This window comes from Sylvia atricapilla, chromosome 5, assembly GCF_009819655.1.
Source record: "Sylvia atricapilla isolate bSylAtr1 chromosome 5, bSylAtr1.pri, whole genome shotgun sequence".
Taxonomy (NCBI): Eukaryota; Metazoa; Chordata; class Aves; order Passeriformes; family Sylviidae; genus Sylvia; species Sylvia atricapilla.
The window spans coordinates 71,752,997-71,776,020 of NC_089144.1; the positions used below are offsets into that span (position 1 = coordinate 71,752,997).

General features: G+C 53.7%; 1 protein-coding gene across 1 annotated transcript; it reads left to right on the forward strand.

Moving 5' to 3' along the window:
• The first annotated feature begins 4,704 nt into the window (after nucleotides 1-4,704).
• On the forward strand, nucleotides 4,705-18,699 carry CARD10 (caspase recruitment domain family member 10). Its single transcript, XM_066320152.1, is given in 21 exon segments — nucleotides 4,705-4,740; nucleotides 4,742-5,066; nucleotides 5,414-5,551; nucleotides 5,881-6,206; nucleotides 8,020-8,202; nucleotides 8,550-8,705; nucleotides 8,828-8,953; nucleotides 9,060-9,254; nucleotides 9,354-9,491; nucleotides 10,190-10,305; nucleotides 10,533-10,573; nucleotides 11,245-11,365; nucleotides 11,836-12,016; nucleotides 12,833-12,956; nucleotides 13,309-13,549; nucleotides 13,842-13,911; nucleotides 14,250-14,349; nucleotides 14,675-14,833; nucleotides 16,782-16,903; nucleotides 17,547-17,662; nucleotides 17,861-18,699. Coding segments are annotated over 21 exon segments (3,222 nt in total). The 3' UTR covers nucleotides 18,069-18,699.
• Nucleotides 18,700-23,024: the final 4,325 nt, after the last annotated feature.

A 23,024-nucleotide genomic window follows, 5' to 3' on the forward strand; every position in this document is an offset into this window, starting at 1 on the left:
ATCCCTCACCCCACAGCTCAAGGGGCTGCAGAGAACCCAGCAGCCTGCCACACTCTGTGGGCTGTGTGTGCTAAACCCTTCCTCTGGTGGTGGAAAGGACATGGCTTTCCATTTGCTAGCCTGTTATAGATTTCCTGTGTGAGCCCGTGTGGCTTGGAAAGTTTTGCCAGTGCGACTATTCTGGTAAGGATTTGAAAAGAAACCCCGAACAACAAACCGAACCGACAATACGAGAACAACAACAAAAAAATATCCCACCCCAAAACTCCAGTGTCATTCCTAGTGTGAACTCAAGTGTGCCAGCACAAGTGAAGCTATTTTGGAAATGCAATACCTGGCTGTAAGCATGCACAGTCTGGTGGGACTGTGTATCTCCAGCAAACTGGGGTTGTCTTATACAACTGCAGCTTCTCTTCAAAGCCTGAGCTTTGCAGCCCTGTGCCTCCACACTCTCGGCAAAAAAAAACAAGCATGGAATGTATTGTTCCTCTCAGGAGCTGTCCAGATCAGTTACCCAGCCCAGAGCCAGAGGTGGTCTTTTGCTTGTAGAGTACCTGCCAAGCTCAGAGACTCTCCATGAAGGAGAACAGGTAATGGAGCTTGTAAAAAAAATAAAGGAAATTTGTCACTTAGTCAGTCTAAGGACCTGCCCCTTTTGCAGTACAAGTCAATTATTGAATTATTTATTTTTCCCTAGACTTGGATGTCTAATACTCTTCCGTGGGCAATCTAGGGTGAAGATATTTCTTTAGCTGCTCTTGCTGAGGGACCAGCTCTGTTTGATGTCTGAGTGCTCTGAGTCACAAAGCAGTGCAGCCACTGCCCGTGGGGTCAGGGTGGGCGGAGAAAGAGGATTCCTTTGTCATCAGCCTTGAGGTTGTCTCTGTGTGAATGAGAGAAACGAACTCTTGCTTTGGGACTTTTATCAGGATTGTGAAGATCTTATCTTCTATCACCATATAATATCCGGCTCAGGAAATCTTTTCACTAGAGAGGGAGAGAGGGAGACCTGGGCTGGTTTTGAGAGAATAACTAGCAGGCAAAAATTGACGTGGCTTGACTCAGAACAGGTTCCCAGCAGGCAGCCTTGCTTGTACTTGCTTTTCATCACTCAGCTGGATGCCTCTGGCTGGAGGTAAGGGCTGGAGACAGAGCTGTGCCCTGCTGCTGGTGGTCCCGGGTCACCATGCCCCTTCTGTGTGGCAGCTGAGCAGTTCTGGGCTTACAGGGGAGAGGAGGGGGCTGTTGTGACCCTCCCCAGGGAGGGTGAGTCAACAACAAATTCGTGTGCTCAGGCTGTCAACCTGTGCTTGTTGAGATGGATGCCATCCTAGGGCAGTTTGCTGAAAGCCCCATGTTCCTGCACTGTGCCTGGCGTTTGCTCCAATCTGTGTATGTTTTGCAACAAAAAGGCCGTGTGCTCTGTGTGTCACACAGATACACTCTCGGTTCCCAGGTGGTGGTTGTGCTTGATCTTGAAAAGAACATAGCAGCATGGAGAAAGGGGCTCATGAAAGCCTCCCTTCCCTCAAATCACCTTACTGAAACTGGTGCAGGAGCCCTGCCATTGGCCCTGGAGGAGAAACAAGCGAAGATGCTCGCTTTGGGTTCAGCAGAAATTCTTTAGGAAAGGGTGGCCCAGTTCACACATCTGCTTTTTCCCTTATGTGAATGAGAACAGGAAGATTCCCGTGCAGATATGGGGTCTGGAAGCTGCAGTGGTGGGGTGCTGAAGGCACCTCCCTTTTCTGAGTGTGCTGGCAGGGGTAGGAGCACTGCAGGCCTCCGTCATGTTGCGTTCAGAGCCCTGGAGGGATGGCACAGCAGCACTCTGGGCTGTCCTGTGGGCTGACTCCAAGGCTGGGGAGAATCAGGGAACTCCATTTCTTGTGAGCTCGATAATGCATTGGGAATTTCTTGTACAGAGCCTGCACTGTGCAGCCTGGCTACTGAGGTCTGATACAGCTGAGAGTGATGAAACAAGAGGGAAAGAGGGTTCTTAGAGAAGATGAAAAACATCTTAGCCCTGAGGGGGGAGGCTTGATTTTGATATCCAGTTCCATCTCTCCTAGAGTCCTCTTTGTCCAGTGGTTGGCACAGATTTGGGCAACTGAGTATGTGACGGGTGTGGAAGGTGCTCTGTGCAAACTCTTTGGGATGCCGTGTGGACACACGGGCCCACTCCTGGGATTGCTGTGGCCACTTGGACCAGATGATGCTAACCAGCATCCACCCCTGGCCTAGGGAACTCGGGGCTGGCCCAGGCTGCAAGCCTCAGCATGCCCTGGAGTACATCTCCATCACACTGCCCTGGGCTGTCTCCACACCCCGTTCCACCCACAGACACACTTGAGGACTGGGGCCAAAATTTAGCCTGTGGGATGTCTTCTTGGCCTGGATCAGGCAACTTTTCAGCACTCTCAATTTTTTTTCCCCTTGCTTGGATCCCCCCTTCCTCCATCCAGAATCAGGCTTACAACTTGGGTGACCCGGCTGTAATTTCTGCAGCCCTGGAACCAAAGGAAGCTTCTCCTTATGAATGTTGTCTTTGCAGCAGAGCTCGAGGGGGCTGTGCCTTGCCCAGGAGCCCCACATGCTGCCGGGGCAGGGGCAGGGACAGGCGGACACCCCCTCCCGCGGTGGGGTGCGTTTCGGAACAGAAGCGGCTGGCGAGGCGCATCCTTCCGGGGAGTACCTCTGTCCCGAGGCGAGTTAGAAGGACAGCACACACGCGGAGAAAAACCCTCTCGCGGCTCGGCCAGGTGAGGAGCAGCCGAAGGCTCTGAGGAAAGCGGCCGAGGGGGATCCGGCGGCGGGCAGCGCTAAGCTCTCCATAGCCCGCGGGGCGAGCGGCTGCTTTCCGCCGGCTGGCCGAGGGAGGGAGAGAGAGAGAGAGGGAGGGAGGGAGGCAGGGAAAGAGGGAGGCAGGGAAAGAAGAGGGAGGCAGGGAGAGAAGAGGGAGGCAGGGAGAGAAGAGGGAGGGAATCGCGGCGCGGTGGGCAGGGCGCTGCAGACACACCTGGCGGGGCGGCGGCGCGGAGCGGGGAGCGGCGATGGCAGGTAAGGGGCTCCGCAGCCGGGGCTCGGCATCGCCCTGCGGTGCTGGGGGATGGCTGCGCTTCTCAGCCCTTTTCCCCAAGCACCTCCTCAGGAGCAGCCTCCGGCTGGGCATTTCTGGAGGAGCGGCGGAAGGAAGCGCCTCCGCTGCCCGCTGCGGGCCGGGGACACTCCGGGCGGGAAGGGGAACACTGCGGCTGGCAGCGGGGCTACTGCTCAGGAACCTTCTGCCCACTCCTCCCCTCTCCTCCTCTGTCTCCCTTTCCCTCTCTGCCGAGCCCGCCTGCCGAGAAGCCGGTCGCGGCTTGCGCAGCCGGCTTGAGTTTCCTGGAGAAACAGTTTGACTTAAAGGGGTAAATCTGCTGGGGAGTTTGAAACAGCTCAGCTTCTGCGACCTGCTGCTGCGTCCTCCTCCAGCATACTCGCGGCAAGAGTCTCAAATGAGAGTTCGGTTTCTGCAAGAAACACTATTTTTGTTCAACCTAGAACAATCCGTATCTGTATTTGTGGGCTCCTAAACTCTTTGGTGCAGAAAATGAGACACTTGGAAATCTTCTGTGGTGTCAACAGTTCTTTGTTCCTGCTGTGTTTCATCTGTCAGGCCCCAAGCCTCCTGTGTTTGCGTTTAGAGGATTAACTTCTGCACAGCTTTCTTAGCCATCCTCTTCGTTGTGCTGGCTGTCTGCAATAGCATGATATCGTTTGCACCACAAGAAGGAAAAAAAAAACAAACAAAAACGAAACCAAAAAACCAGCAGAACTCCACCCCAAAATTTCCAAAGAAAAGGAAAAAGGCTAGGACATTTCCTTCCCTCCTGGAACGTGAACCTCTGCCCTGCCCCTGGGGATGTTTGTGTGCCTGGGCTACCCAAGCTGGACTTAATGCCAGCAGCAGAGCAGCAGGTAACCACGCACACGTTGGAAGAGAAATGGCTTCTGAGTCTCCAGTGATGTTTGCTGTGCTTTGCCTTCACAGCTAAAAGGATTTGAGCTGGCCTGTGGAGCAGATTTCATTTCTTGAGTGAAAATAGGTAACAGTAAGTTTATCCATAGCTGCAGAGAGGGCACATTGCGCACACCTGCTCCATCACAGCTTGTAAGACCTAATGGAGCAGGTTCCCTGTGGCTCTGAGAGGTTTTGGTCCATTCACTTGAGGAGTTCTCTCTTGCTTTATTTGGTTGGCACAGTACTTGCCTTGTTTCCACGTATTTTCAGGGCTCCATACAGCTGTGTAGAAGATAGATAAAAGATATCCTCATGTTATCCCCTGCTGATTCCAGTACCTGTAGCCAAGCTTCTCTGTGGGATGGTGCCCTTGAGGACTTGCTTGGTCACCAATGTTTGGTGCACAATGCCAGGGATTCATTTGCTGGGTATTTTCCAGTGCCAGGTATAAGAAAGCATGTCCCAGGCTGTGAAAACTCTTGGTCCTGAGAGTTTCCCATTCTCAGGGATGGGACAAAAGGAAAGGTGTGTAATGGCTGGGGGGATTTAAGAATGTTTGAGAGATAAGGATTATATCTTCTCTAGACTTCCTACTGTATGGCTTCTAACTCCCTTTTGCACCACCTGCCTTTTGCATATCTAAGGCTTGAGGCAGACACTTAAGATCTTGCTGAATCCATTTGTATGTAAAACGTTTTGTCATGTATCTGAGTCCCATTTGCAAGACTAATGGATCATTTGCAGGATCATACCTCGACTCACGTTCTCCAGTGCCTACTCACGCCTTCCAGCTGTGCTCCTCCATCATTCCTTATCATTTTATCCTTTCTTTTCATCCTTCTAGCTGTGGAGAATGTGGCTGTCCGAGCCAGCAGTCTCTCAGAGCAGGAGGAGGAAGAAGATACCATCTGGGAGAAGATTGAGAGTGCACGACACCAGCTGACCCGCTCGCTGAACCCAGCCAAGCTCACTCCTTACCTGCGCCAGTGCCGTGTCATAGATGAGCAGGATGAGGAGGAGGTGCTGAACTCCTGCCGATTCCCTTGCAAGAGCAACCAGACAGGTGGGAGGAGACACAGACTTGCACTTGCACGGGCCTGGTTTAGTGGGGGCTAACCTGGTTTTGACACAGTGTGGATGTTACACGCGCTGCACTGCTCCCTCAGCTTTGTTGTTCTCTGAGGTGCTCTGTACCCAGGGCGTCTCCTCTCATCCTCTCTGGGCTTCCCCCTGCATGCACACAGAAGAGGGCAATGCAATCACCTCATTCTTTCTCCTCTAGCCATTCCCATTTTTGTGGACGGAAGTAGAACTTGATGGAGATGCTATTTTCATACGATGAAGTAGGGCCACGCAGCGTTCTCTCTGTTTTGCAGGGAATTCATTCCAGCTCTTTATCTGCTCTTCCAGGTTACCTGATGGACATCCTTCGGCGCCGTGGAAAGCGAGGTTATGAAGCCTTCCTGGAATCCTTGGAGTTTTACTACCCAGAGCACTACACACGGCTCACAGGGAGGGAACCAGCCCAGCGCTGCTCTATGATCCTGGGTAGGAGCAGGTGCTCTGTTCTCCCTTCAGCTGCTGCTTGCATGGGAAGGGCCAGAAAATTTTGTGCAAGTTCACATGCCTCTGTCAAAACAGGGTTCACGCTGGTGGTGTGTGAGGAATCCTGACAGTTCTGTCCTCTGGAACCGGCAGGGAGGGGGCCAAGTATACAGGTGTGATAGACTGTAGTGCCATAAGCCTGGGACAAGGGCTGCAAACCCTCACGAGAACTTGTCACCTCTTGGTGGAAAACAGAGCACTGGGCAAATCTGTTTCTTGGCGTTACCCCTGTTTCAACAGCCAGGAACCGGTTCTCCTTTGTCTCTCCCCAGATGAAGAAGGCCCTGAGGGGCTCACTCAGTTCCTGATGATGGAGGTGAAGAAGGTGAGGGCTCAACGGAAAGAGCACCTGCTGAAGGAACACCAGCTCCAGGTGAAAAACCAGGCATTGGAGCAAGAGCAGGTCCGTCTGGAGCAGCAGCTGAAGGAGCTCCTGAAGGTGCAGGAGCGTTGCCAGCGGCTGAGAGAGGAGTGGGACTCCAACAGCGTGGAGCTGCTGAGGCTGAAGGACGAGAACTACATGATGGCCATGCGCTACGCGCAGCTCTGCGAGGAGAAGAACGTGGCTGTGCTGCGGAGCAGGGACCTGCAGCTGCTGGTAGGATCCTGGGGAGCACAAGGGTGGGGAGCAGGATGTGGTGGGGGTCTGACGGCCAAGAAGGATGCACGTGGATATCTGCACGTGGCGGCTTCCCAGCGTGAAGAAAGCTGATGGCACACGGGATGCGCGTTGGGGATCCTGCCCTGCTCTTGATGGAAATGTGCCCTGCAGCGAGGCTGAGATGGACACAGTGCAGGAGGCTCGTCCCTGCTCCAGGGCAGCTGGAGACACCTCACCAGCTCCTGCCAACTGATGTAGTTGGAGGTATATCACTAGAGGAAACCAGAAGCAGGGCTGAAATGCCTTCCCTCGCATCCCTCGATGCTCAGCCTGACTGCTGGCACTGCAAGAAGCCCTGTATGCTCCTGCCTGTGCTTGCTGCCCTGTGCTGCCTGCTCTGTTCTCTGGGCAGCACAGGCAGGCAGCAGGCCGCTCACTCTGTCGAGCTGGGTGTATTTACTTTTTCCCCTTCAAGGGTTTGTATTTTTCCTCTCCCTAGTGAGGCGGGTGGCTGTGCAGCCACCCACACAGGGTGCGTGTGCGCTGTCTGGAGCTGCCTAGCCCGCCTTGCTGAGCTTAGCAGCCTTTTGGCCCAGACTCCACTCCCCCTGCCACTCCCCACCACCTCCTCATGTCTCTCATGACGTTTGTAAGACTCATGCCCTGCATAGCTGAAGGAATTTGTGACACTGCACTCCAGCTGCCAAGCTCTCACCTCCTGCAAACATGTACCCATTTCCTGCCCGGGCAAGGACAGCCCTACCTTGCACCTATTAATAGCCCGTATTTTTAAGTGCTCTGCTGCCTCCTGGCATTCCCCCTACCAGTCTGGGCCTGGACTTCTCACACAGCCTGGCGACTACTTTTCATACCTCATTCTGTTCTGCCAGCACTGAGATCCTCCCCTACCTTTTTTCTGGTATTCCTGCTCCCCTGGGACTCTTTGGAGCAGGGGCTAAATCACTTGTAGGTAACTTTGGACTGAAGCAATCCCCCTGAAAGAAAGCAGTGTCTCAGCTTGCCTTCCCCTCCTGAGTCGTGGATCAAGAAGTGTCTGGTCCCCAAAAAGTCATTGTAGGTCTTTTGGGCAGATTCACAGAAGTAATTCAGTTTCTGAATCCCTCCTTGGCAATTTTAGCAGTGCTTCTTGTTGGCTTTGATAGGTTTCTCCTATTCCATTTCCTCTCAGTGCCTTACTTACCTGTGAAACTAGTTCTCTGATCAAGTCATTACAGATCTAGGAGGACCTTTCTTAAGCCTCTGACCTCTGCAGTGTCCTGTGACATGGAGGAATCTGAGATCAGGCCAGAGAATTATGATGCTCTGCAGCCTCCAGTAGCTTGAACCTCAAACACCTCACAGGCCCGAGGTGGCCTCCCACACTGAATAGCCTCCAGTGGATTTTTCTGCTGTGACTTTGTTTCCCAGCTGTCTAGGAGTCTATCTAGGAGATAATCACAGCTGCTGGCCCTGGCAGCGCACCAGAGGTCCCACGTGCACTCACGGTCGAGGCCACTGCTGTGCAGATTCCCCAGGGTGGCAAGAAAGTTGTTGCACCAAGAGATGATCCTGAATCTCCTTATGCAAATGCATCTTCCTTGTTTCCCTGAGGGAGAAGCTTTTGTGTGCAGCTGTGCTGCTAACCTTAGCCCAGCAGGAGGATACTCCTTCTCATGGTTACTGTGGTTGCCTCCTATGCCTTAATCACCTCCAGACCTGTTTTCTTCTCAGCACCTTCTCTGCTTCACTCTCCTGAGGAGGCAGAGGTGCAGGGCCATGTGTGTCAGACTGCTTCTTTCCTGGGCTGCAGGTGGACCAGCTGAAATGCAAAGTCTCCAGCCTGGAGGAGGAGTGCAGCCTGCTGCGAAAACAGGCATCGGCACCAGCCCAGCAAGAGGCAGAGGAGCAGGGCCACCCTGACACCGTGTCTGAGCTGTGGGCTGAGAACCAGCGGCTCACAGCATCGCTGCAGGAGCTGCAGGGCATGTTGCAGGTACCTGCCAGGGCAGGGCAGGCTCCAGTTTTCACCCCCTTTCTTGGGCCACCCCCGGTGCTGTTTACATGGCCGCTGGAAAGATGGGGAAATCATTGGTTTGGCCTGGCCTGTCCCATCCTCTGAGCATATTGCTTGGCTCTGGTGGCTGTCGCTGCGTCTGAGTAGCGATGGGTGCTTTTTTCCAGCTCTGTAATTCTTGGTTACGCTCACAAGTGTGACTTTGGAGTGCACAGCAGATTGATGCAGGACGATGATGGCAGCTGTGCCAATCTGCCCGTCACTGCCCTTGGTCTGTTGCTCTCTTGGTGCTCGTGGTGCAGTGACAGCACCTTCTCGCCTTTTAGAATCCTGGTGAGGGCCCAGTGCGAGGCTCTGAGCAGATCCTCCTGGACATTCTGGAGCACGACTGGAAGGAAGCTCAAGATGATCGGCAGGATCTCTGTCATAAACTCAACTCCCTGCAGAATGAGCTGCAGTGGGCCGAAGAGCTGAGGGATAAGGTAGAGCATTCATCACTGCCTCTGTCCCTGCACACCAAGCAGGGCCTGGAAGAGAGGGGGAGGAGAGGGCTGTAAAGCAGTCACTTTCAGAAAAGCCAATGCTTGTCGCTTGCTGTTACCAGTACCTCCAGGAGGTGGAAGATCTGCAGCTGAAATACCGGACACTGCAGAAGGACTGTGATCTCTACAAGCATCGTATGAACACAGTGCTGCTGCAGCTGGAGGAGATCGAAAAAGAGCGGGACCAGGTAAATTGCTTTCCCAGTGGCTCTTGTCCAGCCATGCCAGGGTGGGAGGTGTGGAGCAGCAATGCAGTTCTGTATCTTTTCTCGCTCTCAGTCTGGCTCCTTGCAGGCCATCCAGAGCCGTGACGGGGTGCAGCTGCAATACTCCCAGAGCCTGATTGAGAAGGACCACTACCGCAAACGTGTGCGGGCCCTGGAGGAGGAGCGGGATGAGCTCCTAAGCAAGCTGAGCCAGGCAGAAGGGCTGAACAGCACGCTGCAGGCACAGCTGCAGCGGTGCCGAGACGGCCGCAGCCTCAGTAAGGTGAGGGTGGCTAGAAGGAAGGGGAAAGAGGGAAGGCAAAGGGGTCAGGACTGATTTCTGGGGGATGCAAATGGGATGATGGAGTCGCTTCTTTCCCAGATGTGCAGCTCTTCCTACTCCCTCTGCTCCAACCTCAGCAGCACCTGGAGCCTCATAGACAACCCTACAAACGGACTCATGGATACTCTGGGGACTTCTGTTACCCCATTCCCAGGGGATCCAGCCATTCAGAGCATGGTGAGTGCATGACCATATGAGGCTGGCCCTCAGCTGAGGCCAGTGGAGACGTCTATCAGGAAGGGCACACAGGCACTGGAGTGGCCTCCTCGTGGGGTTGCGACTCAGTAGGAGACTGGGCACGGGATGGTGTGTAAGGTGCGAGCACATCTCAGTGCAAAGCTCTTAAGTCTCTAACAAACTGGCCAATGCTGCCTTAAGCGTGTGAAAACGCTTCAACACGTATGACACCCTAGAAACCAGCAGCCTCATGTAAGATGCTATCCTCCCTAAAATGCTGTTTAATCTACGCATGCTGGAGGAGAAATCCAGACTCTTTTGAACCTTGTAGCAGCACCGTGTTGTTTTAAAGGGAGTCAGGTTCTTTCCTTTGACTCCTTGAGCTATCATCTCAGAGCACCCTGAATGGGCATTCCCACAGGTTGCTCACACCTCTGTGTGTGGTGGCTAAACGTAGTCTCTCCATCTGCTACTGCTCCCATAGCTCGTGCTTTGCAAAAAGATGGGCTGCAGTGTCGTGGATCTCTAGCTGAGCTATCTGCTTGGGAAACCAGGTGCCCCTGGGAGTTTGGAGGGATGTGGATTATCCTAAAGAGGGGTGTGGTAGCCGAGGAGCTGTTTGCTCCCCTGGCCTGAAGGGAAGGGAGAAGTGGTGCTGGGTGTTGATGTTAGCAAGCACGTCTCTCGCTCTGCCCAAGGACGTGACTCCTGACAGTGAGAAGGATATCAACCGCCTTTCCACCTTCCCCTTCCCTCCCTGTATCGGCTCCATCCTCCGTCGGCAGTGGGAAGAGAGGTGCATGCCCCAAAAAAGGTGATTGCTGGGGGCTGCTTGTCTCCTCTGTGGGGTTTGTGGGGTCCAGGGAGAGCTGGCTGGCAGGGTTAGGATGGGAACTGAGTGGAAGTGCTGCCTGGCTGGGTGGTGGCTGCAGGGGTGCTTGGGGTGGTGGGGAAGTCTGTGGAGCTAAGACTGAGAATGGGATGCAGAGAGGCTTTGGAAAATCTGCTACCTTACAGATCCATTTTGTGTCTCCTTTGTAGCTTATCCTGTGGCTCCTTTAGCAGCATTGAAGATGCAACAGGTACAAGGCTTTCCTCAATGGGTTTAGTTAAAAAGATGTGGGGGCTGTGGGGAGAGGTGTTGGACAACTGACCCTCCCTTACACCTCTGGTTTGTACAGCTCACTGCGAGGGCTCTGAACCTGTAGCATGGTACTATGGTCCCTCATATCCTCCTGTGCCTCGTCAGGCACAGCAGCTGGAAAAGCTGGCTTTTCCTCTGCAGAGCAGGTAGCTGTTTGCATCAGCTCTGTTTGACTCATGGAGAGCTGTTGAGCGGAGTAGGTAATAGAAGAGAGAAATACCTTTGCCCTGAGGTGTTACTGGATATTCCCTTCATCTGCTACTACCTGTGTGATGGGTTGTAAGTGTCCCGGAGCGAAGCTCCTGATGCTGGCATGTCCTGTTGTGGGTGCTGGTGGCTGACCTCTGGGCACATCCAGGTGGCCCTGGCTGCTGCTGCCTTCTGACCAAAATGCTGATGAAAGGAATAAAGATTTGCTTCTTCTCAGGAAACAAAAGGAAACCCTTTTCTTGAGAGTGACCATTCAAAGCCTCCCTGTAGCCTGAGTTTCCTAGTCAGATGCTAGAAAAAGGTCATGAGAGGATGGCAGACCCTTGCCACTCCAGAACACAAGCTCCCTGCAGCATTAGTACAGATAATGTGCTCCCTCTCCCTTTTGCTCTTTCCTAGGCAGCAGTTTTCCTGGCACCTTGCTGGGGGCCTTATCCTCTTCTTCCAGCAGCACCTACACCAGGGTGAAGTCAGAGATCTGCTTGTCCACGCTCTCCAGCCGCAAGGAGGTCACCAGGAGGTGACTGCTGCTCTCTGAGCTGGGCACTCTGTGGTGATGCTTGAGGGGGAGCATTTTGTGGTGCCAGGGACCACGTTTGGGAGACCTTTCCTTTCTGCCCCTCCCGTTGCAGACCCCTTTCTCGCTAGTGGGAGAGGAGAGAAATGAAGATCCTGTAATCCCTGTTTCCTAGCAGGACTTCAATTTTTTGCACTATCCTATTGGTTATGGCAGGGGTGGAGACATTGCTCTTGGGATGGACATGCATCTGTCCAGGTAGGGAAGGACTGTGGGAGCCCAGCTTGGCTTTGATGATGGGATAGAAGGGGCTGTGGGGCTTTGTAAGCTGTGTCCCCTGGTGATGGGCCTGCTGTGAGTCATGAGCTCTGTGCTGCAGTAAACACCATGTAGCTGGACACAAGGCACGGGCGACTGGCTCTCAGAAAAGGTAGTAAACCTCAGTTGCCAGACTTGGCATTTCTCCTTGCCAGGTCACTGGTGGTACAACTCACTGGTGTGGGTCATCCCAGCAACCCCTCATCCCAGGAGAAGAGGCTTGGAGCAGACATCTCAATCCTTGGAGGGAACAGGACAGGAATTTATGTCCAGTGGGTCAAGCCAGGCTCACGGGTCGAAAAAGCAGGACTCAGGGAAGGGTGCCGGCTCATTGAGGTGAGTCTGGGAATGGGCTCCTTTTGGGGGTTTGCAAACCACCTGAGATGATGTAAGGAGTGCAGAGTGATCCCCAGTGCAAGATGACCTCTACCCAGCTTGGAGTCCACCTCCATTTCTCTTATTTTCCAAAACTGCTGCCTGTCTAGAGCTTTACACAGCACAAACACCCACCCAGGTCTCATGGCACTTGAGTTTACCTTGTGCACGTAAAAATGCCAGGGCCTTCTGAAACTCTTCCTTGAGCTGTGGGAAGGGAGAAACAGAAAGGAGTCACACGATTAAGATGGCTTTGTGTCCATCGAGTTGTCTGTCACCTTGTAGTTTTTCAGAGCAGTTTGCATCCTGCATCCTGCACATGCCCAATGCAAACCAATCAGTTCTGGAGCAAGGTCTCAGGCCTTCGTGACCCTCCTGAGTTACAAAGAATAATTGCCCTGAAGAAAGTTCCTGGAAGGAGAGAAGGGCATTTGTTTTGCCAAGAATGACACCACTTGAAATACAGCTGCACTACTTGAATTTACATTCCACCTGAAACTGAAAACAAGACAGTGCTCCTGCTCCCTCACGCGTTCATGCACACACACCTTTCCTTTCATGAACGCCCACCATTTAGACTGGGTGATGGCTGGCAGCAGTTTTTTCAGGGGCAGAAGAGAGAGCCAGAGGCAGACTGAGGATGCCTTGTCCTCAGGTATAGTTTTCCCCAGACATGCCTCACTCTGTATCACTTTTGTGTAACCGTGATGGGTGAGGGAGCCTGGGGGGTGCGTGCTTTTCCAGCCCTTAGGTCTAACAGCATCGGGTCCTTGCTAGCTGAGGGTGCCATCGCTGAAGGAAGAGGTGCTTTCCCTGGAGAACTGCACACGGGAGGTTGCCTACCTGAGTCTGCTGCACTGGGATGAGCCGTCTAGTCTCATCTTTCAGCTTGACCTAGAAGGTAAGGTGCTGGCAGCTGGGTCACCTTTGAATTTGAACTCTCTGCCTCCTTTTCTAGACCCTCCACTCAAACCTGGAGATTAATCTCAGTTACTGTCTCTCCTCTCCTGTTTGGTCCTAGGCCACCATGTCAGACACAAGGGTTGGCTGTAGCTCCAGTAGCTTTCCCTCTCTGGTGTGACTTGTGCATCCTCTGAGTTATGGGACAGAGGTACAGACCTTCTGTCTGTTTGCCTCCTCTGCACCCCAGACCCAGTCCAGAGCATCACAACTGTGCCGGGGACTCGGCTTTCTTATTGCTGACTGTCACCTACTGCATCCCCACCTGTGGCCACCTGTGTTTTATGCTCCAGGATACAAGCCTCTGTGGGCAGCCCTGGAAGAAGGCAAGAAATTTTCTGGAGACTCGTTCTACGTCCGCAGCAACGTGTCCCTGCTGGAGCCGTGTGACCCTTACGCGCTGTGCGTGAAGTGCCGGGAGATCCTGCACGTCACAGACACCATGCACAAAGGCCGGCTGGAGTGGTACTGCTCCCGCGTCGACCCCTTGACCATGCGGGACCTGGACAAGGGCACGGTGCCCAACTACAGCAGGTAACCGGAGTCAGGAGGGAGGCAGAGGGGTACCTGCCCAAGTGACCTGTGCTGGCCATCCTCCGGCAGTTCTGGGGTTGCAGACTGGCCTCTCGGTGGTGTAGGGTGGCTACGTCTTGTACAGGAGCCAGTGGGGTAGTGTTTGGGAGCCCTTGAGGGACTGGGGGGTTAAATGAGGGCTTTGATATGCCTATGCTTCAGCAGGTCTGTGGGATTGGTGAAGAGGATCCCAGCAGGCTATGGCCCCTGGGTCTTCTGGAGTTCCTTGAGTGCAAGCTCTCTGTCTTTTCAGGGCTCATCAGCTTTTGAAGATCCAGGAGAAGCGCCAGATGCCTGGGCAGCAGAGAAGCCACAGAAATAACGTAAGCGAAAGAAGCAAGTGATGAGGGCCGTGTGTGTGTGCCCATGGCCATCTCACCACCTCAGAGACAACTGTGCCCCTCTGTTGGTAAACCAATTTGTACAGAGGTGGCAGACGGCTTAGCAAGCAAAGCTTTTAGGCCAGGCTGTCTTGCTGCTCTGTGACTGCTTTTCTACCCCTTTCCTGCTTCCCAGACTGAACCTAACGGGTGGCAGACCCAATCCCTTGCTTTTTGTAAGGGTGGTCCATCCTTTTTGCCAGAGAATGTTCCGTGGCCAGTTCTGCATGTGTGTGAAAAGGGCAGTGCTCTCAGCCTAATTGCCCTCACTTTCTCCTCAGCTAAAGAAAAGGGCCTTGGGCCAACTGCGCTTGGTGAAATCCAAACCACAGAGGAGCCCGCAGCAGCCTCCCCAGCAGCTGTGGCTGGACCCCTGCTCAGGTGAGCTGTTAGCCCTGTGCCTGCCCTGTCACCCTTGGAGACCCACTTGTACCCTCGTCATCCAACTTTTTGTGGAGAATAAACTGCTACATAACTCAAGGGAGTCCCAGAAAATGGGCAGGGGGTCTGTATCCAGGGTATCCGTCCATGAGTGAGTGTTTTAACCAGGGTAGGGTCTCTCCTGGGACATAAGATGATTTGGTTTGGTAGGTGCCTCCGTGATTCAGGATGAGGAGGTGGAACAGAACAGTGGGATGGTCCATAGGCTGGCCTGGTCTCCTATGTTCTCACCTTTGGCTTTCTCTTCCTCACCGCTGTCTTCCAGACCCAGACACAAACCTGAAGCCTTACAGCCTGGTGCGCCCTGTGGTGGTCAAGACACGCCGTCCTGTGGTGCTGTTCCCGAGCTGCATTGCTCCACGGCTCATCAGGAACCTGCTGGACCTGCCCACCTCTCGCCTGGACTTCCACGTGTGCCCAGCAGGTAGGCAGCCATATGTGTGGGTGCTCAGCTCGTTTCAGTGAAGAGCTGCTCTTTTTTTCTTGGAAGGTTGAGTTATGGTCTCATGGCAGTGTTGGAACCCTCTTCAGAGGGTAAATGTGGGAATCTGTTTTCCCATGTAATACCTGTTGACAGGTCACTTTTTTGGGCTGAGTGTCTGCAAGATATTCCCTGCTATTTTTAACTGTGTCCTATCTCTTTGGCCCAAAGGCAACCCAGCCCTCCTTTCTGGTCACCTGAGGCATGGGGATCTTCTCTTTTCCCTTGAGTGGGTGCTGTAGCATTGCCTTGCTGCTCTGGGTGGGTCTTCCCAGAGATGAAAACCCTGGCTGATGTGGGATCTGCAGGTTGACTTCATACCAGCTCTTTCTGCCCAGGAACGGGAGGATCCAACCTTGGTGCTGTTATCCTCCTCCTTCTGCCTGTAGATGTGAGGCTGACACACGGCTGAAGAGGCTGCTGGGGAAAGGGCATTTCTCCCATAGGGAATGTTCAGAGAGGACAACTCCCTCTTTCCTCCTTCCTCCTTACTTCTCCAGTGCTTCTCTTTTCCCAGTGTTTAGAGTTCTCCCTTTGCCAATGGCAGCACTGAAAAATTAGTTGGTTTATTTGTTTGCGGGGTAACGATGGAGGTAGTGAAAAATCTCTGGTTTGCTGAGGGATGGCTCTGAAAATTTTGGCTGCTGGGCTTCTCAGCTGAGTGACTTGGCCATATATCTTGTCTTGCTGAGCCCTCTGCAGGGTCCCCCTCACACTGCATGGAGGCCTGCTTCCTAGCTATTACTGCGATTGGGAATTTACACTGAGGGCAAAAACTCCATTGTTTCCTGCTAGTTTTGCCTGCTGTGAGGGAAGGAAAATAAAATCCATGAGCTTCAAGCCATTTTTCTTTTATTTGCTGCCTGTATTTTCTTTTGATCTTCCACGAGAGTCTGCTGCCTGCAATGGAAACATGGCTTTGCAGGATCCAGGTCTACCTGGGAAGTACTGTGCCACCAGGCAGAGGATGCCCAGCCAGCCTGGGACCTGGGAAAACTGGAACATGCCTTTGAACCCAGTTCCAAACATGCCTTCTGCTAAAAAATATTACTTTATTTCCACCTTAGGAAAAAGCAGCTCCTTTTTATGATGCCTTCTCATGTTTCTGTGGCAGTGTGGGCAGCTGCCTGGAGCGGCACGGTGCACAGGTAAAGCCTGGCACCTGCCTTAGCCACACTGGGGCGCGGGGCCTGTGGCTCCCAAGCCGGGTCTGGGTGTGTGCCTTGTGTTTTGGAAGTTACCGGGGGCATCTGGTCCTTGCTTTGACCATTGCTTTGGCCATGCTGCAGCTCTGTATAACCAGCTCCGCTCTGTTCCAGCACCACCTCTCTGCTGCTTTGCTGGCACTGGCTGCTGGCTGCTGTCCTGTCTCTGAGGCTGCCACCAGCAAAAGGAGATTCAGCTCGTCCCCATTTTCCTCCCACTGTCCCAGCATACCCCCACTCCTCTTGCTTCCCCAGCCATGGTGCTCACTTACAGGAGCCATCTATAAGCCTGTTTAGCACTCAAAGCCTGCAGAAAACCTATCTGGCAAGATAAAGTGGCCAGATATTTTTCTGCCATACTCTGTTAGGGAGGAGTTGTGACAGTGTGGCGGCGGGGAAGTGGATGGATAATGACTGTGAGCCAGCTTAGGCTGCTGTGGTACAACACAACAAGGCGCTGCTCTTGCCATACAAGGTGTGATATCTCACTTGTTTCCTACCAGAAAGCTGCAGGAGATGCATGTCAATGTGTGATGCTGTATAATTAGACTTGCTCTCCAGAATCCATAAACACCGAACTTGATAAGCAGCGGCGCAGCAGCAAACATGGGATCTGAGGTAGAAAGGCTGTGCAAGACGGAGAAGGGGCTGACATGTCTCTCTTTCTATTTCCTCTCGGTTTGCAGAGAAGCTGGCAGGAGGGGATCCCAGCACAACCCACACTCAGGAGAACCCTGTGTGCAGAACTTCCCCCCAGGACCAGAGGGAGAGTGGTCGAATCCACGTGATCCGGGAGGCAATGGAGAAGGTGCTGAGGCTTTTGGTGTGGGGAGAAAGGGCCAGGATGGGGCACCTCATTCAGCCCGGAGAAGAGGAGGGGGCAGCTGAATGGGGGAAGAGGGAGAGGTGGTATGGTGATAGAGAAGGGGCTGCTTGCTTAGGGGCTGTGTAATTTGGAGAGTGATTCAGGCTGATGTGCTGTGGAGTTGTGGAGCAGCAGATATGGATATTTGCCTGAGTCTCCGATGAGCTCAGATAAAATAAATGGCAAATGGGGGTTTGTGGGGGAGGCAGTGGGACGTGCCATACTCAGAAGTGACCTCCCTGCTCTCACATTCCTCATGTTCACCAAGGTGGCAACAGCTCTGCTCAGGGCAGAGATGTGAGGCTGTGGGTGACAGCGATAACAAAGGGGAATGTGAAGATGAGCTGTGGCTGAGAGAGGGGTCCAGTGAGCTCTTGGGTTGGATTGGCAGTGATGGAGTGGGTGACCCTGCTCTTTAATTCCCTCCTTTTCTATTGGCACTGTCCATAAATCTCACTTTTAATGGAATTAGTATTGGAAAAGCAATGATATTGCACAGTATGGGGTTTGATTTACTGTAACTGTCAGGGGCTGGGGTTATTTTTTCTCCATTTAAATCAGTAAATCTATTCAATTTCCTTTCCAGAATAAACACTGCCTGCTAGAGCTGGGCATTGAGGATGTGAGGGATCTAATTAAACATGAAATATACCCCATCATTATCCATGTCGAGGTCACTGAGAAGAACGTCAGAGGACTCAGGTGAGGAAAGATGGCGTGGCATGGATGGAGAGTATCACGGGAGGAGAGAGAAGCCCTTGCCTCTGTTCAGAGACAGAACAAGGATCAGAGCACTGGATGTGTGTGCTGGGATTGGTGCTCTGAGGGGATTAATTGGCTTTCCGTACGTGCGAGCGCATTCCTGCCTCCACCTCACACGTGTCCTCGTGTTTTCCACAGGAGCTTGCTGGGGAAGGCAGGCCAGCGGGACTCGGAGGTGCTGAAGGTGTGCCGTGGCGTGGAGCAGGCTCTCCGTACCCTGCCGTGCTCCTGGGCCCCAGTGGAGCCCCACGCCTGGAGCCACTCCGAGGAGCTGCCCAAGGTGGTTCGTGGATGCATCTTCCAGGAGCAAACCCGCCCGCTGTGGATTGAGGAGGGCAATGACTGAGTGGGGGTGGTAGCAGAGTGGCTACTGTCACCTACTGTCCCCAAGAGCTGCTCTCAGAGGTCCCTGCTTCCCAAGCCCCTCCAGGTAGTGTGTTCGTCCTCCCTGAGGGGGTGCTGGTAGCAAACGCCTCCCAGGGTAGCCTTTCTCAGCCCCTTGAGGGCCACCAAGAGCCGGGAAGTAACAGATAGTGCCTCCGCTGCCTGAGCTTTCTGTATTTCATTGGAAAGATGTCTTCCACCATCATGGTGCAAACCCCAACCCTGTGGGCTGTTCCCTGTCACCTTGGGCTGCCCTCGTACGTGGTCAGATTGACAGGGGACGTAGGGGAACTGTGTGGGATCAGGCTGCACGGGAGCCTTTCTCACACACATCTGAAGCTCTTTGCCCTCTCCCGTGCCTGGTGGCACTGTGTGCTCTGGGTCCTCTCCTCCCATCTACCTCGCCTCTGGCCTCAAGGCACAGGGAGCATGGCTCATAGCCCTGTGACCCAACTGCGGCTGGAGTGACACTAAGGTTGCTGCAAACCCTCGTTTTATAGGAGCTGTTCTTTTCATTGCTTGTAAATTATTAATGGAGCCTTTCATTGGCAAACCGCCTGTAAAGGAGAATTAAATACCATCCATAATGGGAATGAGTGGGAGGCGACGGGCTTGTGTGTTACTGGGAAGGTGTGGGTGATGCACCATGGGATATTTTTCTCCTCCTTTAGGTGAGACCCAACTGCCCAGCCCTCCAAGGGAAGGAGGGAGCACTGCTGTTGCTATTGTCGGACAGCAAGGAGTGTGGGGAGAGGACAGGCTAAGAGTGCCGCAGACTAAGTCCCCTCCCTTTCCTACTTGGCCCCTGGTTTTCAGTCCCTTGCCTCTCCCCAGCCCTGCTGTTGGTCAGGGTGCTTTAGGAAAGTCAGGGAAACACTCACTTGAGTTTTGAATTGTGCCTGGAGCTTTGCATCCCTCCATGCCCTGGTTAGTGTGAAGTGACAAGCCAGCTACCTCACTTTCCTGGGGGACAACAGAGAGACTGAGCCCAGCCATGCTGCTAGGAGAAGGGTGGACAGTGCCCCTGAAAGGTGGGGTTCTCATCTTGACATGAGGCCGAGAGTGGGTTCAGACTCTGGCAGGGGGAAGATGGAGGCTTTGGGTAGCCACAGCCGTGCTCACTTAGGCTGTGTGATTCTGGATCCTGTTAGGCAGCCACCATTATGAGATGTCGTAGGAAAGAGGTGCCAGGATACCCATGCTGTGGAGAGGTGGTGGTTGTGGTGGTAGGTAGTCTTTCCTGAGGAAAAGGAAGTCTGTGGCTGTGGGAGGCTCGGGGCTCTTGAGGCATGAGGTCAGGCAGCATCTGCTGATTCTGGGGTCAGTGGGAGAAGATGGGCAACCAGCACCAGAGTCAGGTCCTGTCTGTGTCCTCCTTGCCCCTGTGGTTTGGCACTGCTGATGCCACGCACTTGTAAAGCTCTGAGCAAAGATTACCGTGCTGATCTTCGTGAGTCCCCTGTGAGGTGTTATTTTAGGCTCTAAACCAGTTGCCTGTGTCTTTTATGAGGACGAGAGTGAAGGGGAGAGGAAAGAAAATGAAGATTTTAACTTGCAGTCACTAAAATGTAGAGCAAAGTCCTCGCTCTGCCCTGGAGCCACGCAACTCTTCTCTCAGGGAAAGGGGAACTGGCATACACAGGGCTCCAGATGAAAGCTCCCAAGTGGCATCCACTCCAGGGATGCAGCCTGAGCATCCCGGCACAGCCAGTCCCTGGGGAGGGTGCTTGCCCTGCAGGCAAACAAAGTAGGATTCTTGTTGAGCTGATGAGAAGACAAGTCCCAAAACAAGCTCCCATTCACCCTGTCACGGATTTGGAGATTTGAATTTGCATCTTTGCTGGGGAAAAGCAGCTCTTGAGTATTCAGAGAAAACACTGTGTGTGAGGCGCTGTGACTCGGGGCTTGGAACTCCCTCGTGTCCCTGGCACTGAGAACCAGCCCCAGCCCTATGGCCTGGGCTGAAGGGGGTTAAAAGCAACCCCTCCACCTTGGGTAGTCAGGCTGTGCTCCCAGATTAGCCCTTGGTGCCTTCTCAAAGGATCACGTTCCCCGGCACTTCTCCGGGCCATTGGTGCTCTCAGCCCCAGGGAAAGGGAGCAGAGGGAGGTTGCTGGGAGGCAGGCTGGCACTGCCCAGCGAGCAGCAGCAGCGCTGTCTCCCACTGTCTCCCTGCTCCCAGGCTTCTTCCCGGCTCGCTCTTTATCCAGCTTTTCTCCCCCGAGGCTTTCAAAATCCAGCCTTAACTTGTTCTGGACATTGGTGAGAAGTGGGGCAGAGGGCTCCAGGGCAAACATAAATGACCCTCTCAGCCCACCTTCTTTTTATCTCCTGGGCGAGTGGCTGCCTGCTTGGAGGAATGAGTCACAGGTTAGGTAACAGGCACAACGCAATTAGCAGCCCTGGGCACCAATTACCTGTGCAAAGCTGTAACAGCCTTGTGCAAAGCGCTGTAAAGAGTCACTGAGAGCAAGATTTCTCCCTCCAGGGAGGGATTTTCGAGGTGGCTGCCTGTGTCACCCTGGGATGTCACCAGCCCTGTCCACAGTGGGCCCCTGGCCCAGCAGTGTTTCCTGGCACCATGCTCTGTACGAAGTAGCTTTCAATTGTATTTGTAATGTCTTCTGTGGCCATCACTAAGGAGCCGTGCCTGTGCTCCGCTTGGACCTCCCAAATGATCTCCTAAGGCAGAGCTGGGAGGTGCTGCACGATGCCTTGGAGCTATAGAAGCTTCCTTTACAGGTGCCCGAGGCTGCTGGCATGTAGCTGGAGCACTCAGGGAGGTTAATTTTCTGGTTCAGGAGCATTGGCCAGCAGTGTGAGCAATCCCAGTCACACCAAGTTCACATCCCTGCTGTAATGTAAGGCCTGAAGGTGAATGACTCCCCCGTGCCCCAAATCAGTGTAAGAAAGCATCAGTATTCAAAGGGATCTAAAAATAAAACCTGCAGGGACTCTCCGAAGGGATATGGGAGATGCTCTGGAGATGTTTCTTGCTTCGGGGGAAGGTGGGAGTCTTTGAGACTTAGAGAAATACAGGGGAGGAGGGTAAAGAGGTGGATTCAGTGGTTTCTTCCTCACAAAAATAAAAAGGTGTAGCCAGGGATGGGGTCAGAGTGAAAGTGTGTCTGAGAGGTGGAGAAACAGAGCACATGGGTTTAGCCCTGCAGGGAGGGCTTCCCTGTGTGCCTGGGAAGTGTCTGTGGCTGGACACGTGGTGGGAGTGTGGAACAGAGGGACCCTGGCAGGCTGCTCTGCCCCTCTTTTCTAAGGTCCCACGATCTGACATGTGCATGGGGCGGGGTGTCCTTTTCCACACGGAGCTATTCCACATCCCCCGCCAATTCTCCTGGGCCCAAACTTATTACTTTTTATTTTTATTTTTCTGCTGTGCTGAGATTGGATGCCCACAGCTTGTAAGTCCCTGAGGAGGCGCTCTGATTTCAGCAGCTGATGTAGAGCATTACCGTCTTGCTGTCCCCACGCTTGCTGCACAGGGAAGCTGAGATGAGGGTATGGATGTCATCCTCTCTCCTGGGCTGGTTGTCTCTCTGTAGTCCTCTGGCTCCTCTGTAAAGTGGCCTACAGGTAGTGTGAAGGGGACTGTGCATTGTCACCTACCCCATATCTAACTAAACCAGCAAAAGCATGCAGCAATCTGACCCCTAAATTTCCCTTCCATGGTGGTCTTTGTCCTTGGGAGGGGCTCACACGCTTTTTGAGGTCTCTGATATCTCTTTCCCTTGCTGGCAATTTAGAGAGCTGGAAGTGAAGGTGGCTCAGGAGAGACCAGTGTTGAAGGAGGGGGGTAAGGACGGAGCTGGAGGTGCCACTGTGCTGCTGTGCCTGCCGGTCTCTGAGCTTTTCCAAAGAGAGGACATCCCCTTTCCTTGCCCAGGGAAAGGGAAGCTACATCTTGGACAGCACGAAAGCCACGAGGGAGAAGTTGCTGAGCTCAGCCCTGCTGCAGGGGGCAAGGACCTGGGTGGGGTATAAACTCAGCAGTGACACTGCACACCCTCTCCCTCTCTCCACTGCCTCCTGTGCTGCCCCTGAAGTGTTCAAGGCCAGGTTGCACGGGGCTCTGAGCAACTTGGTGTAGTGGAAGGTGCCCCTGCCCATGGCAGTGGGCTTGGGACTGGATAATCTTTAAAGTTCCTTCCAACCCAAGTCATTCTGTGATTCTACAACTGAAAGGGAGGCTATAGGCTCTTTCTCATACTTTTGGTTGCTAGTGTACCTCCTCCTGTGAGCGTTGCTGCTTCTGCAGCCATCTGGGCAGCGGAATGTCCTTGGACATCCTAGTGGAGATGTGAGATGGGACAGAGGGTAGGGGTCGCAGGGCTGGAGGCAAAGGGACCTTCCAGAGCAGAGTCATGGTTTAGGGGAGATGGCTGTCAGAAGTAGGGGTTCACACCCCAGCTTGAGACTCTGCGGTGTGGTGGTGGGAGGGACAGCAGGGAATCCACCATCCTGTTTTGGGAGGCAAGCTGGGACTAAAAGGCAGGGGTAGAAATTCGGATCTGCGTCTATAGGAAAAGGTTGGGACTGAAAGAATTCCTGGGGAAAAACCATTTTTTGCAAGAACAACATAGGACCCCGCACCTTAACTTCACCAGAGCCCACAGCAGGGTCGCCGTGCCCTCCTCTCTCGGGACGAGCAGGGCTGCAGGTACCGGGCTGACCTGTCACAGAGAAGCGGGGAAATCAGTCCAGCAACCGGTTAGTCCTCCCAGACCCGCCGTTTGTCGCCTTGGCAGTGTCTCGGAGCGGGGATGCCCTGGTGAGGCAAACCCACCGGCAGCCGCAGGCTCCCCTCTGCTCCATCCTTCCTCCCCTCTCCTCCATCCTTCCTCCCGGGCGGGCGCCACGCCCCGAGCCCGGAGGTGGGACCGGGGCTGCCGGGGAGCCAGAGCCG